This window comes from Physeter macrocephalus, chromosome 21 (assembly GCF_002837175.3).
Source record: "Physeter macrocephalus isolate SW-GA chromosome 21, ASM283717v5, whole genome shotgun sequence".
NCBI lineage: Eukaryota > Metazoa > Chordata > Mammalia > Artiodactyla > Physeteridae > Physeter > Physeter macrocephalus.
The window spans coordinates 76,967,936-76,983,866 of NC_041234.1; the positions used below are offsets into that span (position 1 = coordinate 76,967,936).

The 15,931-nt window shown below is 42.5% G+C and overlaps 3 protein-coding genes across 12 annotated transcripts in view; 1 reads left to right on the forward strand and 2 right to left on the reverse strand.

Moving 5' to 3' along the window:
• The window catches only part of ARL13A (ARF like GTPase 13A), a 22,224-nt gene extending 18,069 nt beyond the window's left edge, over window positions 1-4,155 (forward strand). For 6 of the 7 annotated variants that reach the window (XM_024129468.2, XM_024129469.2, XM_024129470.2 and 3 more), the window contains 4 exons: window positions 709-814; window positions 1,321-1,487; window positions 2,127-2,217; window positions 2,314-2,761. In XM_024129468.2, the coding sequence (XP_023985236.1) occupies window positions 709-814; window positions 1,321-1,487; window positions 2,127-2,217; window positions 2,314-2,541 (592 nt within the window). In that variant the 3' untranslated portion in view covers window positions 2,542-2,761. Of the gene's footprint in view, window positions 1-708; window positions 815-1,320; window positions 1,488-2,126; window positions 2,218-2,313; window positions 2,762-3,784 lie in introns of those variants that run through there. The other variant, XM_007110882.3, reaches the window with a different exon arrangement.
• The window catches only part of XKRX (XK related X-linked), a 95,638-nt gene that overhangs the window by 56,700 nt on the left and 23,007 nt on the right, over window positions 1-15,931 (reverse strand). The gene's annotated exons all lie outside the window — the stretch shown is intronic.
• The window catches only part of TRMT2B (tRNA methyltransferase 2 homolog B), a 106,412-nt gene that overhangs the window by 36,139 nt on the left and 54,342 nt on the right, over window positions 1-15,931 (reverse strand). The window lies entirely within an intron of this gene.

A 15,931-nucleotide genomic window follows, 5' to 3' on the forward strand; every position in this document is an offset into this window, starting at 1 on the left:
GTTCCCTTTTCTCCACACCCTCTCCAGCATTTATTGTTTCTAGGTTTTTTGATGATGGCCATTCTGACCGGTGTGAGATGATATCTCATTGTAGTTTTGATTTGCATTTCTCTAATGATTAATGATGTTGAGCACTCTTTCATGTGTTTGTTGTCAATCTATCTGTATATCTTCTTTGGAGAAATGTCTGAAAACCCCTATTTTGTATATTCAATGCCAATGGCCTCCTCCCCTGGTAAACTGCCTGAGAGTTATGTAACTAACTCTTACCCCAGGGTGATGATTCAGGTGGCCCGTCAATCCTCACCCCTCCCCGACTCCCTTTTAGCCTTTTTTGTTCCTTGTTAGGACCCCCAACTCAAGTGTGGACAGAGTTTGGGGGAGGATGTAGAAGCACCAAATTCGTTCGTATCCCAGTTAGCAATTCTAATTAAAGTTTGATGGTGCAGTGTAGAGGAAGTGAGAAATGAGGCCTGGGGATTATCTCAGATTCAAATTACTTGTGCTATTCTTTCCTCCACTGAGAGTTGGCTAGAAAAATGTCGGGCTCACCTCACCGGGTATGGCTTAAAAGCTAGTCCCCGGATATATAGCAGCTGTACCAGAATTGGTTGTCCCCCTCATTCCCTTCTTTTCTTTCCCTTGGCCTCTATCTCAGTTTTACTTTTCCTCTCTTCTTCCCTCCCTCTCTCCAATGCCCTGCTTTAGCCTGGCCAACAAGCAAGACAAGAAGGACGCCTTGCTACTTCCTGATATTACTGAATATCTGCTGCTGGAAAGGCTAACAAACAAGAACCAGCCCCTGTGCCGTGTGGTAAGTGTCCAGCCCTCCCCTCCCTTGTCCTCTCAAGCAAGGCTGATGCCTCCCTTGGCCCATAATCAGCCTCCTATGCCAGGTCTTAGGTCAAGCCTCTCTTTGCCAGGCAACAACTACAGTGATGATTTCTGACTCAACAGTGATAATAAATATCACACTCTTACAACACTTTCACATCTGTTTTCTCATTAGGCCTACAAAATAGCTCTTTAAAGTTGGAAGTTTCAATAGCCTCATTTTATGGTTAAGAAAGTTAAGGCTCAGAGACTCTGAGTGACTTGTCCGAGGTCACACATCCAAGACATTACACTTGATTAAAGGATCTTCGCTTCTGTACCTTTCATATACCTTCTCAGGAGTGAATGCTGAGTATCTCCTAGGATGTCTTAAGAGCCTCTGTAGGCACAGCAGAGCTTATGTGCATCTGTGCTCTTTGGCTGAGGGTGACTGGGACTGGGTCCCAGGCTGCTGGGCTGGAGCCTTCTCTTCTCTTTTTGTCACAGGAGCCCTGTTCAGCCATCAGAAACCTCCAAAGAAGGAACCATGAGCCTATAATTGGAGGCCTGCGCTGGCTGTTATCTGCCATTGGGGATAAAAATGATGAGCTGTGTGCTTGCCAACAGCCACTCCCATCGAGCATCCCAGCCTCCAAGAGCACCAGAGGCTTTGGGTAAATATGCTCATCAGACAGGTACCGAGCTGTCTCTATTAGGTGTACTGATAAGAATAGATGCAAAAGTCAGTCTTCACCATAAGCAGTGAGTTCTGGGAGGGGCATGGATTCTGTGCGGTGCTAGGCAAGTCTCTCAAGATCAGTTGGCCCAAATGGGGCGAGGGCAGTGACCACAAACATACCAACATTGTTAGGTACACCCTCCCCTCGGCACAATTTGAGTGGTCACGTCAGTGGGATGAATTAAGTCATCAGTATTAGATCATCTCCAAAACAGGGTTCCAATTCCCTGGTTTGTCACAGAGAGGAGAAAAGGAGCACAAGCCCCTTAAGGAACTTATTGGCAATATTCTATGGCTAAATGCCCTGGAAGTGCCCCATATTCTCCTCTTCCTGTTCTCTGATCATCCCAATGATAAGGAAAGATGGGAGGGAACAGGAATATGGAAAAGCAGAAGAAAAAAAAAGAAAACGGGGTGATCAAGGTTTTGAGGAATAAAAGGACTAAATGTCCTCTTGTTCTGTTGTCCCTTTAATTGTTCCAAAGACATATGGCAGGGATGGGGGGATAGCTGGATTTGATTAAAGAGCTTGCATCTGTTTTCACTATGGCTTTGTCCTTTCTATCTTTCCCAGGTTCACTACCAGGATGGGAAAGTCCAAAGAAAAAAGACAGCACCTAGGACAACACTCAGTGGAACCTAGGCCTCTAAAGCCAATCCTACAGGTTAAGTGGCTCACTAAATGTTATTGCCCCAGGGACCAATCCCTGAGCTCTCGGGTACCAACTGAATTTTTTTTCCTTCATCTTCCTGCTATACAGAAAGAAGGTATAAGAATAAGACCTAAAAAGAACACATCAGTAACATTTGCTTTAGACGAACCCAAGGAGGAAGGTGAATGTTATGGGGAAAATGGAGCTCATAACACCACTGAGCTTTGCTACAATCAGAGCCCCAGCTCCATATGCCGAGGAAATCTTTTTGAAGGTAATCCTGGATCAGTGGTTAGTCAAAGAAAAGATATAAAGGCCTTTCCTCACAATTTATAAAACAGTATTCCTATTTTGAGTCCCAAACTCTTCTCATACTATGGTTGGTGGTCAGAAGAAAGAAATGTAGATGAAGTGCTTGGGGATTACCATCTGGCCGTCCAGTATGATGCCCCAAGATCTTTGTTTGGATGGCTATAGGGTTATCTTAAAGGTTATGATTTCCAGTGGTGGAAGTACAAATTGGTACAACCTTTAGGGAGAGTAGTTTGGTTGTATGTCTCCCTCCTACTCTCCCTCTCTCTCTCAATAGATATATATCGAGAACTTTAAAATTGTGGAAACCCTATGAGCCAATCATCTCATGTCTTGAACTGAAGCCAAAGATAATTACACAAGTACACAAAAAGGATTCTCATGGTTGCTCAATCATAGCATTGTGTATAACAGCTAAAAGTTGGAAACAAGCTAAATGCCTAACAATTGTGAATGGCTAAATCAATTATGGTGCACCCACACAATGGAATAGTATGTAGACCTTAAAAGGGCTAATGTTGACTTATATTTACTGACATGGAAAGTTTTCCACAACCCAAAGTTTTGTTAGAGAAAATGGCAATTGAGAGCACAGCACATATAGCACGATGTGTATACATGCATAGAATATCTGGAGGGGAATCACTGAACACAAGCAGTGGTTTTCTCTAGGGGTAAGATTCTAGGTGATTTTGAGAAGAGCCGAGGTACCTTTCTTTGGATTTTTGTATTACTGGAACATTTTAAAATAATCATATATGATTTCTCCCAATATACTAAAGGCGCTAAAAAAATCTGTGAGGACTTAAAGGCCCATTGTTGTTAATGTCTCCTCCATCTCAGTGTTCCTTGGCCCCAGTCTCCACAACGGTAAACTGTCAATATTATAATGTCACTTCTGCTCTCCAAAGGATCTGGCCCTTCAGGCTACCCCAGAGCCTTGGGTTGTTATACCTACACAGAGGGCCCTAGATAGGAACATTGAGGAGGAGGGAGGTACTGCTCTGGGAAGGAGGATGAGAGGTGAGTGGATGGAATCTGGCAGAAGAGAGGAGGAAGTGTCTTTCTAGATGTCAGAATCTACCCTTAAATCTCTGTCCAAAATTGAAATCCATTTTTCACTTCTATAACCTCAGAACCAAGGGCAAAAAAGAGAGAAGACACCGGGGACCTTGGAAAGTAGCTAACACCCTCCTCACTTGGATGGACAGGAAGCCTGGTGCTTAGCTTTGCTTGCAGTGACTACCTATTTTCTTTCTCTTTTTAGACTTTTAAAAGAGCACTAAAGAGGAAAATGAAGGGAAGTCAAAAGAAACATCTCATATCCCTCCTTTAGTAAATGCGTTCATCTACAGAACCATTAGGATTATTTAGTTTTTCAATTTCTGTTTGTTAGTACCTCTACAGTCCCCCTACAACTCCACCTACTCTAACATAATATCCCTGAGAACTCCCATTGTGCCTGTACATCGACATTCGAGCCATCAAATGAATCTTATCCCCACCGAGAGGCTCAAGAACAGTTAGGGGGCATCCGTTTGAGAGTGAAGACAACGTTGGCAAAGAAGATCAGAGCCTTGACGTCTTTGTACCCAGATGCTCCCCATGAAGTTTGTGAGCAACATGTTGTGGGTGACCAACTGCAGTTGAGCCTTAGAAGTACAGGGTCAGTTTAGAATTACATTTTCCCCCTATGTTCTTGGGTGGAAGGGGACTGGCATAAATAAATAGAACTGTTCTGCTGAGAATTATGCTCTGCTAAATCATTTTCCATCACGCCTCCGAAAACAACTCAGTTTTAAATTCCCTACCACTGTCTGAGAAGCCTGGCAACAATTCTTTTGCTGTCCCTTCAGGAATAGCAATTGCTGTCTCTCCTAACACTTAGGTTAGGTATGCAAAAACATACGAGCTTAAACACATTCAACTCTCCATCCCAAGGAGGGCAGTGGTAGTGGTGGTAATCATTCTTCACTATTAGTTCAGCTTTTACTTTCACCATCAATACCACAGCCCCCATTGACTGAGTGCCTTCTGGATGGTCAGATGCAGCACTAAGCTCTTCACGTTCATTATCTTATTTACAAAAACCTTGGGGGTAGGCAGTATACCTGTCTGCATTTTACAGATGAAGAAACTAAGGGGTAGGGAAGTTAAATAACTTATCCAAGGTCCCACAGCCTGTAAGATGCAGAGCAGGGAACCAAATCCAGATCTGACTCTAGAGCTACTTTAGGCCAGAAAGATCTGCTTATGCTTTTCTCAAACTCTACCCAGAAAGAGAAAGCTATACCCACGAAAAATGCTGAAGCTTCACCACGCCCATGTCAGGAGAACTACGTTGACAGCAATAACCACACCCATGGTAGTGGCAGACACGGGTGAGTGAGCACTTCCATTCTGCCAGACGCTGGGCTAAGTGGTTTACATACATTACTGCCTTGCATCGTCACAAGCCTATGAGTTCGGTTCTATTATCATCATCTTGCAGAGGCAGAAATTGATGTTCAGAGAGGTCAAATCATTTGTCCCAGGGCACCCATTAGGAAATGGCAGAACTGGTTTTCAAACTAAGCTCCAACGCCATAACTCATGCTCTTAACTCCTACCCTATACGGTCTCCCCAGGCAGTATAAACCAACTAGCCTATAATTGTTTCTGAGAGATAGAAACCTGGCACATAAAGGATCAGTCTCACAACCCCATCTGGAGGGCCTGACACTGTCAAAGACTGCAGCATTTGCTATTATGCATTGCATATGGCCTCATGTCCAAGAGGATCACCCCAGGCACTTTGTGGGTCTTTGACAGGATTCTGACTAAGGCTCAGCTTATTAGTCATGGGGCTGGAAGGAACCTTACAGAACCTCTAGTCCAACCCCAGTTATACAGATTAGGAATTTGGTACAGAGAGTTTAAGTGACTTGCCCATGACTGTAGAGCTGATCACTGACAGACATGCTCCTAAAATCCAGATCTCCTGCATGCCCAAGCCAGTGTGCTATCTTCCCTGCCCCAATGTACTACACCCTCTCTGGGGCTTCTCTGGCCACTCTTGACCCACCTACTTTCCTCCAATTTGCCCAATAAATACCACTGGAGAATTCTGCTGACAATCATTCTTACCCAGGGATGCAGCAAATATCTCTACTGAAGAACAGTTTTATCAGGCAGACTATAATTCAACAAACCAAGGTTCTTCAGAAAATTGGACCACCCACATTTCTCTATATGGCATGTATGTCTATGAGGCAGGCATACTTTCTCAGCCAAGAGAGAAGGAAAAGTATGGCTAAAAGGGTGTGGGAATGCTATCTATGAATATGGGCAGGGTGGAGAATTTAGGTTGAAATGAACTCTGACAAAACTGAATTTCAGTATATTGGCATACTTCCCTTTGTACAATATATGTGTTCCTGGGTGTCAACCAAATTTTCCTACATAAAATCTATCAACTGAATCTATCAACTAGAGCCCGCGAGCCACAATTACTGAACCCTGCGTGCTACAACTACTGAAGCCCACACGCCTAGAGCCCATGCTCTGTAATGAGAAGCCACCGCAATGAGAAGCCCACGCACCTCAACGAAGAGTAGCCCCCCTCGCCACAACTAAAGAAAGCCCGCAGGCAGCAATGAAGACCCAATGCAGCAATCAATCAATCAATAATAATAAAATGAATACGAAAATGAATAATAAATAAAAATTTAAAGAATATCCCCCAATACAGCCAGCATACTCTTATTTAACATCTTTACTGAAGTATAATTGCTTTACAATGTTTAGTTGCTGCTGTATAACAAAGTGAATCAGCTATATGTATACATATATCCCCATATCCCCTCCCTTTTCTGTCTCCCTCCCACCCTCCTTATCCCACCCCTCTAGGTGGTCACAAAGCACCGAGCTGATCTCCCTGTGCAATGCGGCTGCTTCCCACTAGCTATCTATTTTACATTTGGTAGAGTATATATGTCAACGCTATTCTCTCACTTTGTCCCAGCTTACCCTTCCCCCTTCCCATGTCAAGTCCATTCTCTACATCTGTGTCTTTATTCCCATCCTGCCCCTACGTTCTTCAGAACCATTTTTTTCCCTTAGATTCCATACATATGTTTTAGCATACAGTATTTGTTTTTCTCTTCCTGACTTACTTCACTCTGTATGACAGACTCTAGGTCCATCCACCTCACTACAAATAACTCAATTTCGTTTCTTTTTATGGCTGAGTAATATTCCAGGAATAAGAGTATGTACCTCACGGGCTTGTTGGGAGAATCAAAGGGGACAATCCATAGCAAAATGCTTAGCAGAGTGTCTGGCACATAATAAGTAGCTCACGAAATGTTAGCTACTATTATTATGATTAGGGGAGGATCTTAGATCATTAGATAGCTATACCTCCTTTCTGGGAGAAGTATCCTCTTTTCTGCAAAGAACAACCCAAAGAGAGATGTCTTAGATTCTAAAATACAAATAGTATAGGGATCTAGGGTAACTATAACCACTGCCAACCAATGATTCCCAGGTTTGAGAATCCTAAACCTGCCAAAAAGGTCGTACAAATCTGTCTTAGCGTGGCAGCCCAGGGACCAAGATCAGTGAGAGTTTCTTGAGGCTTGAGGGTAAATTTTCTTTCAGGCAAGTGGTTGCCTTGGATTTTCTCTCATTGTCAAGGTCTTGGCCTCCCTCCTCCAGGATTTTTAAAGTCTAGCTCCTGTCAGAGACACTTTGAACATATGACCCTGGCCCATCATTCAACAAGCCCCATGTGGCTCTGGATACTTGTCCATTTTGTCTTGCAAGACAGGCCTGGGCTTTCGGACTAGAGAATTCCATATGTATAGGTAGAGGGGTCCCTCTGCTCTGAATGGTTTTTACTCCTGAAATCTTGTTACTACTCTTCATATACTGTTTCTACCCACCCTGTATTGCCCAATCAGTAAGGCTGGTATCCAGGATGATCTGCAGAACATGGGTCAGAGATTCAGTACACCATAAGGGTTAAGGAAGAACTGTGGTAATTTAGGGTTGGAGATGGAAACCAGGAATAGCTAACCTAGTCACAAATCCCATGGAGATTTGAGTGTTTGGGCCATCCCAGTGGTGTTTCTAATATCACTCTTCCCTCCCAGTATCCTATTAAAAATCACTCGTTTTCAAGGCAGTTGCAACTGGCAAGACCTAACCAAATACACTGAACACAACACCACTCAGGATAATTTTGCCAATTAGCATCCTTAACTATAAAACACCATTGGCTATGGGTGGAGTAGGGCTCATGCCTGGACTCACTGCTTTGTCACTCACCCCTGTAAACCCTTTATTGGATGGGCCAAACTTGAATTTCTGACAGGAAGGGGTGTAGAGAACAGGAGCTCTGTCGCCCAGCTTTCCAGGACTTGAAACCATCCCCCCATCCCACTTTATTTTCACAGGTGTGCCGAAAAGAACTGCAGCGATGGTGCCCCTGACCTGTGCCTTATTCCTTTAGCTATAATAATCCATCCTCCCACTCCTCCTTGCCTTTTCTTCCATATCAAGTTCTGTGGGAAACACAGGTGGAGTTGTTATCCCAGGCAAGAGAGAAAGCAGCAGGAACTTCCTGCTGTTGGCAGGGAGAGAGTATCAGCTGAGGGTCGTGGGAGTTGGGGGGCTTGTACTTCCACTCCGGTGCCCCTGACGTGCCCGGCTCAGGTTCAGGGAGCCCAGGAGGCTCTGCTGTCAGGTGTCAGGCAGAGCGATGTTAACAAAGTGCTCAAACGGCACTGTTTGATGATGACTCAAGAATCCCACGCAATCCCACGCTCCTGCCAGTCGCCACTTCCAGGAGCTAAAATAGACCTCTGATGCTAAGAGACAGCAGGCCTTTTATATCTGCTCAGAAAAATGAGCCCAGCCCTAAGAACTATCCTGCTATTCGATACAATGGCATGTTACACGGCCATTAAAGATGCCAATTATGTACACTGTGCAGGTGGGAACCAGAATGTGAAATAATGTCACATGAAAACAGCAAAATAGGAAATAGGTACTCATGCCGATCAGAACTACGGAAAACACACATCAAAGAGTTCATTCCTAAAGAACCAAAGAGAATGAAGAGCACCACAGGCCTTTGAGTCCCCCCCCAATGCAACACCTTTTATTATAATACACTTTTTAAAACTGTCATGCTGGTCACGCTAGGTTACTGAGGCACCTGACTTTTAAGTGACACAGGAGTTAACTCTGCAGATCATTTAATTCAGGGAATAAAGAAGAACTGAATGCTAAGGGGGCTGGTGCTTTAAAATGACTGGATTCTTCCTCTTCCCACTCCCCTTCTCAAGATCAGGGCACATTATCATTTCAGGTTTAGCACTCCAATGAGAAATTCCTTCAAATCACCTAGCCCACCAAACTCTAAGATGGGAGTTTAAGGAAACATGTATTTGGACCTCTCTGAAGCCGGACTGCTGTGTTTTGAAATAAGTTAGCTTATATGGAGAGAAAGGAACTGTTTTTAGATAGGCTGACAGAAATTCCTTATTGAAAAAGAATTGCTAAATGCTCTCCCCCAGCCCCACCCCTTGTCACCTTGTCACTGGTAGTGCTTACAGTTAGCCAAACATCTATCACATATTTGGGTGTCTGGGTGAGCACTATTCTCTTTCTGGGGTCCTGGCTTCAACACCTGCCCAGACTTGGTTTTTCTAGAATTAGCTTCCAATCAGTATGTTTAGTTTTTAAAAGACTATGTGTAGGGTTTTTTTTAAACTTTGTATTTTGAAATAATTTTAGATTTACAGAAGAGTTGTAAATATAGTACAAAGAGTTCCCATATACCCTTCACCCAGCTTCCCCTAAAGTTAACACCTCATATAATTCTGGTACATTGATCAAAACTATGACATTAACATTAGCACAATACTATTTACTAAACTACAGACTTCATTCAGATTTCACCAGTTTTTCCACTAATGTCCTTCTTCTGTGCAGGATCCAATCCAGGATCCCATGCAGTGATTATATATAGAATGTTTAGTTAAAAAAAAAAAACACCCCTAGAAACAAGTTTCCTTTTAGGAGGTGGAACAGGTAAGCCAGTAGGTGTCTGGGCAATTTATGATCCTGAGCTATTCTACTCAGAAGGGAACTCTATCACTTCTGTACCAAAGCCCTTAATTCAGAACACCTCATCATGTTTATTTTCAGAAAACATGTCTTACATCAGCACTTCTCACAGTAGTACAAAGGGATTTGACAAGTGGGTTATTTTAGCAACCAATATTATGAGGGTGACAAAATGAGCAGGATGGCCTTATCTGTTTCCTATGTGTCATTTGTCTTCAAACTGTATTGAAACTTTTTACTAGAAGCTGTAATATTTGAGTGTAACATAAATGCTGAGAAACACCCACACCAACAGGGAAAGTACTCTTTCCAATGTGTGTTTGGTTTTGTTTGCCTGAAATTAAGTACTGAAATCTTACAAAAACCAAACTGATTAGGTTAATTTGACTCGTTAATCTTGAGAGGAAAGGGAAAGCAGGCTATAACATCCATTTATCCCTTCAACAAATAATCGGATAATCAAGAATACCTCCCCCCCCTTAATCCATGCCAACTATATGCCAGGCAATTTGCAAAGTGCTTTACAAATATTGCTTCGTTGAATAGGTCACTACAATCTCATGAAGTAAGTACTATTATTACCCTTCTTTTACAGGTAGAGGGGCAGGGAACAGAGGATTTAAGAGGTTAAGTAACTCACCCAAGGTCACACAGCATAGAGTGATGGAGCCAGAATTCAAGGCTGGGTCAGCCTGATTCCAAAGATGGTTGTCTTGGCCAGTATGCTATATTGCCGCCCTGAGCACCTGCTACATTTCAGTCACTGTGCTGGGTGCTAGACAGAGATACAACACTGAAAAGCCCTTATTCCCTCAAATCTTACAGTCTAGTTGAAGGAGAGAGACCATTAAAGAGCTAAGTAACAGCCCTCTCTTCTCCTTAGGTATTTCTTGGATTGGTTACAAGTAAAGGTGATCAGTAAATGCAATCAGTGAATCCCAACACCTTTATATATTTAAATTCCTTTTTTAGGTCCTCAGAGAAAAGTCCTCTCCCCTCTGTGTACCCTGAGGATCCCTAACAGTTAGGAATGGACTTGAGGATATTGACATGTTCCTCCATTTTGTTGCTCTGGGCTAGATGTCAGCATTGCCCCCCCCAGCCCCCCGCCACTTAGTCTCCTTTGATGAGAAACAATGGGAACTATAATGTGCAGATACATATAATGATGAAATCAAATCAGCTGATGGAAATTTTTAAAGTCTGGGACGCAATAATTATATTCCATTTCAACTGTCTTTTCACACTTGCATTAATTGGTGAGCTCTAAGGGAGCTTCAACTGGTTCATGACTATATGGCATTCCACTTTGAAATATATTTCTTAGAAAAATGACAATGATGACCCTGTAAATTATAAACTGGCAACGTGATTTTAAAAGTGAAGGGCTGGAAGACTTAAATCTCAGCAAATGACAATCATTCTCTTCTCTCTCCCAGCCTCCAAACAATCAAATACCCTAACCCCGTGGTTTTCAAGGTTGGCTGCATATGGGAATCACCAGGGAAACTTCAAAATTACCAATGCCTGTGTCCCACCCCCAGAGACTGTAATGACTTAACTGATCTGGGGTGTGGCCTGGGTTTTGGAAGTTTTAAAGGAACCCCAGGGGATTTTAATGTGCAGACAAGTTTGGGAACCACAGCCCTAATCGGAGGATCATAACCCTGGCTGCACGTTAGAATCATCTTCAGGGCATCTTTTAAAAGTCCAGATGCTTGGGCCACATCCCAGACCAATTAAATTAGAAGATGTGGGGGTAGTGCTCAAGTCCCAGGAACCGGGATTTTTTGAAAAAGATTTTTCAAAAAAACAGGATGTTTTGAACTCCCAGAGGAGTTCAATGTGCAGCCAAGACTGGGAAGCACGGCCGTAGGTGCAACTCCACACCTGCAATAAGGGCAATGGCAAAATTTGCACTCAGACGTTCAGCAACTCTAAGATGAGCCTAATGTGAAGAAGCCAGTTCTGGAAGCCAGGCTGAGGACAAACCCTTAGAACAACTGTCCTACTTTAATATTAAAATGAGCTCACTTTTCTCTTGCCATGTATGAGGGTCAACTTTTAAGGCTTGTCTAGGATCACTTGTAACTGATGGTATCTAAGCCCCACTCCCTACCACACCCACCAAAATAACTGCAGAAAGAATAGGAAATAAAGTACTTTAAAGGGATGAAAACCTTTGCAAAGGGCTGCAAACCACTGCTCAGAGACCCTGCATGGATGTAGACAAGGAGGAAGCAGAAAAGCAAGCTATTTGACCTACGTATTATCCAACTAGTTAGTTTTTACCTGCAACTTCATGTGCATTTTTACTCACCAAGCCAAATTCTGGGCTTGGAGGAAAAAAGCCCTAGACCATGATTCTCATCCTTACCTACACATTAGAGACATCTAGAGAGCTTGTAAAATAATGATGCTAGGGCCACACCCAAAGTGAATTAAATCAGAATCTCTGAGGGGATGACATCCAGGAATCTCTGTTTTAAAAGGTCCCCAGGTGAAAAGGTGAGGGAGAGGGATAAACTAGGAGGTTGGGATTAACATATACACACCACTATATATAAACTAGATAATCAACAAGGACCTACTGTATAGCACAGGGAACTCTACTCAGTATTCTGTAATAACCTATATGGGAAAAGAATCTGAAAAAGAATCTGAAAAAGAATGGATATATGTATATGTATAACTAAATCACTTTTCTGCACACCTGAAACTAACACAACACTGTAAATCAACTATACTCCAATATAAAATAAACATTTAAAAAAATACATATCTTAAATAAAAATACTTTTAAAAATAAAAATCGCTTAAAATGCTAAAAAAAAAAGGTCCCCAAGTGATTCTAATGTTGCAACTGTAAAACAAAGAATGTTGCCCACCATCCAGTTCTACCTACAGTGCACTCTGAAAGGAATGCAGAGCAAAGATCAAGAATGAAGCACTCTGCTCTGGGAAAACAGGCAGAACAGGCCCTCAGTTACATATCTTCAGAAAAAAATTTTTATGAACCCAGATTCCTGCATCTTCCGATACTTAGAAAAGCACTAAAATCATTAGCTAAGATCTGTTCCTCGTGACTAGCAGCAACCTTCTACCAGGATGTGTGCTTGGTTGCACATATCCCCTGCGCCAAAATCACATACACGCTGACCTCCCCCCTTACCTCTTTGGAGCAGTTCCTCAGAGCTCTCTGATAGGCTGTCTCCCGGGCTTTAGTCCTCAGTTAAGTCCCCAAATAAAACTGAACTCACAGCTCTCACGTTATGTGTTTTTATTTCAGTTGACACAACCAAGGCTGAGATCTGTCACTCTAAACCAGTGGTTCTCAAACTTGAGCGTGCGGCAGAATCACCTGGAGGGCACATTAAATAAAACACACATGGGCTTCCCTGGTGGCACAGTGGTTGAGAGTCCGCCTGCCGATGCAGGGGATGCGGGTTCGTGCCCCGGTCCGGGAGGATCCCACATGCTGCGGAGCGGCTGGGCCCGTGAGCCATGGCCGCGGAGCCTGCGCGTCCGGAGCCTGTGCTCCGCAACGGGAGAGGCCACAACAGTGAGAAGCCCGCGTATCCCCCCACACAAAAACAACAACAACAACAAAAAAAACCACATAGCTGGGCCTCACCCTCAGAGGTTCTGATCCAGTTAGGGTGGAACCTGAAAGTCTGCATTTCTAACAAGCTCCTAGGTGATGCCAATGCTGTTGGTCCAGGGACCACACTTTGAAAGGTAGAGCCCCCCATGAACCACTGGTTCTCAGCCTTGGCTGCACATGAGAATCACTGGTGGGCATTTAAAAAATACTGATGTCTGAGCCCCTCCCTAAACCAATTAAATTGTAATGTCTGAGGCCCAGGGATCAGCATTTTTAAAGGTGATACAAATGTGCACTGAGGCTTGTGATCCACTGCCCTAGACCTAGATATTTTACAGCTGGAAGAGATCATTTAGTATAAACCCTTAAATTTCCTGAGAATTTATAGCTACTTTAGCTACTACTGGTCCACATGTCCCAATTCCAATTTCCACTATTCTTCCTTAATCATTACTATGTATTAACAATGGGAATTGTAAATCAACTATACTTCAATAAAATTTCAAATAATAATAATAATTTAAAAAACAATGTGACCAATTTAGGGTGACCAACTTATCCTGGTTTGCTTAGGATGCTCCTGGTTTTAGCACCGAAAGTTCCAGATTCAGAGTAAATCGGGACAGTTGGTCACTGTGGTAACGTTTTACAGCTCACAGATTGGAATACAGTAGTGTTAGATTTTGCTTCTAACATCCAGCATCCATCCTCCACTAAAAGGAACCAGGGCTCCTTGGAAATAGCTGATTCCAGGACTAGGGCAGAGATATGTATGGTGAGCCTAGGAATTTTCTGTCAGAATCTAAGGAAGTGCTCAAAGACTCATGAAAGCATGTCAAAAGGACTAAAGGGACTCCCACCGGCCAAACTGGAGAAAATTTGAGCATTACAAAGAAAATGATGAACTGAATGTAAAGCACTGAATTTACATTAAGAGAAACAATGAAGTAAGTGACTTCCCAAACAATAAGTAAAACTATTTCTCTACTATTGGAAGTAACCATTACATCAACTTGCTCTGAAAATTGGTATTCGAGGGGAAAGAATTAGGCCTTTACATGATCTTTTTGGTTCATATCCTACAGATGAGAAAAAGCTCATCTTTATGGAAGAATGCCAGCCAAGAAACATAGACTGGATGATAGAATTAGGAAATCACCATCTTACAACCCCTGATTAAATCACAAAGTCAGGAAATACATTTTAAAAATTAGACAAACAAATTACTGAGTGAGGAAACAGGAATTGATGGATGCTGAAATTTTAGGTGAGAGGTTACTGGGGAACAGGACAGTCACATGGTACCAAAGTAACACCCCAGATTTCTTGCTAATTAGGAAGAGAAAATTAAAATTACATGGAGCACCTCAACGAAGAGTAGCCCCCCTCGCCACAACTAAAGAAAGCCCGCAGGCAGCAATGAAGACCCAATGCAGCAATCAATCAATCAATAATAATAAAATGAATACGAAAATGAATAATAAATAAAAATTTAAAGAATATCCCCCAATACAGCCAGCATACTCTTATTTAACATCTTTACTGAAGTATAATTGCTTTACAATGTTTAGTTGCTGCTGTATAACAAAGTGAATCAGCTATATGTATACATATATCCCCATATCCCCTCCCTTTTCTGTCTCCCTCCCACCCTCCTTATCCCACCCCTCTAGGTGGTCACAAAGCACCGAGCTGATCTCCCTGTGCAATGCGGCTGCTTCCCACTAGCTATCTATTTTACATTTGGTAGAGTATATATGTCAACGCTATTCTCTCACTTTGTCCCAGCTTACCCTTCCCCCTTCCCATGTCAAGTCCATTCTCTACATCTGTGTCTTTATTCCCATCCTGCCCCTACGTTCTTCAGAACCATTTTTTTCCCTTAGATTCCATACATATGTTTTAGCATACAGTATTTGTTTTTCTCTTCCTGACTTACTTCACTCTGTATGACAGACTCTAGGTCCATCCACCTCACTACAAATAACTCAATTTCGTTTCTTTTTATGGCTGAGTAATATTCCACTGCACAACGTGCCACATCTTCTTTATTCATTCATCTGTTGATGTACACTTAGGTTGCTTCCATGTCCTGGCTATTGTAAACAGTGCTGCAATGGACACTGTGGTACATGACTCTTTTTGAATTGGGGTTTCTCAGGGTATATGCCCAGCAGTGGGATTGCTGGGTCATATGGTAGTTTTTAGTTTTTTAAGGAACCTGCATACTGTTCTCCATAGTGGCTGTATCAATTTACATTCCCACCAACAGGGCAAGAGTGTTCCTTTTCTCCACACCCTCTCCAGCATTTATTGTTTGTAGGTTTTTTGATGATGGCCATTCGGACCAGTGTGAGGTGATACCCAAATGTAGTTTTGATTTGCATTTCTCTAATGATTAGTGATGCTGCGCATCTTTTCATGTGTTTGTTGGCAATCTGTATATCTTCTTTGGAGAAATGTCTATTTAGGTCTTCTGCCCATTTTTGGGTTGGGTTGTTTTTTTGATATTGAGCTGCACAAGCTGAAATTACCAGATTCATTGATTACCTCCAGTAGTTTTCTGGTGGCATCTTTAGGATTTTCTATGTATAGTATCATGTCATCTGCAGTGATATTTTTACTTCTTTTCCAATTTTTATTCCTTTTATTTCTTTTTCTTCTCTGTTTGGGATGGCTAGGACTTCCAAAACT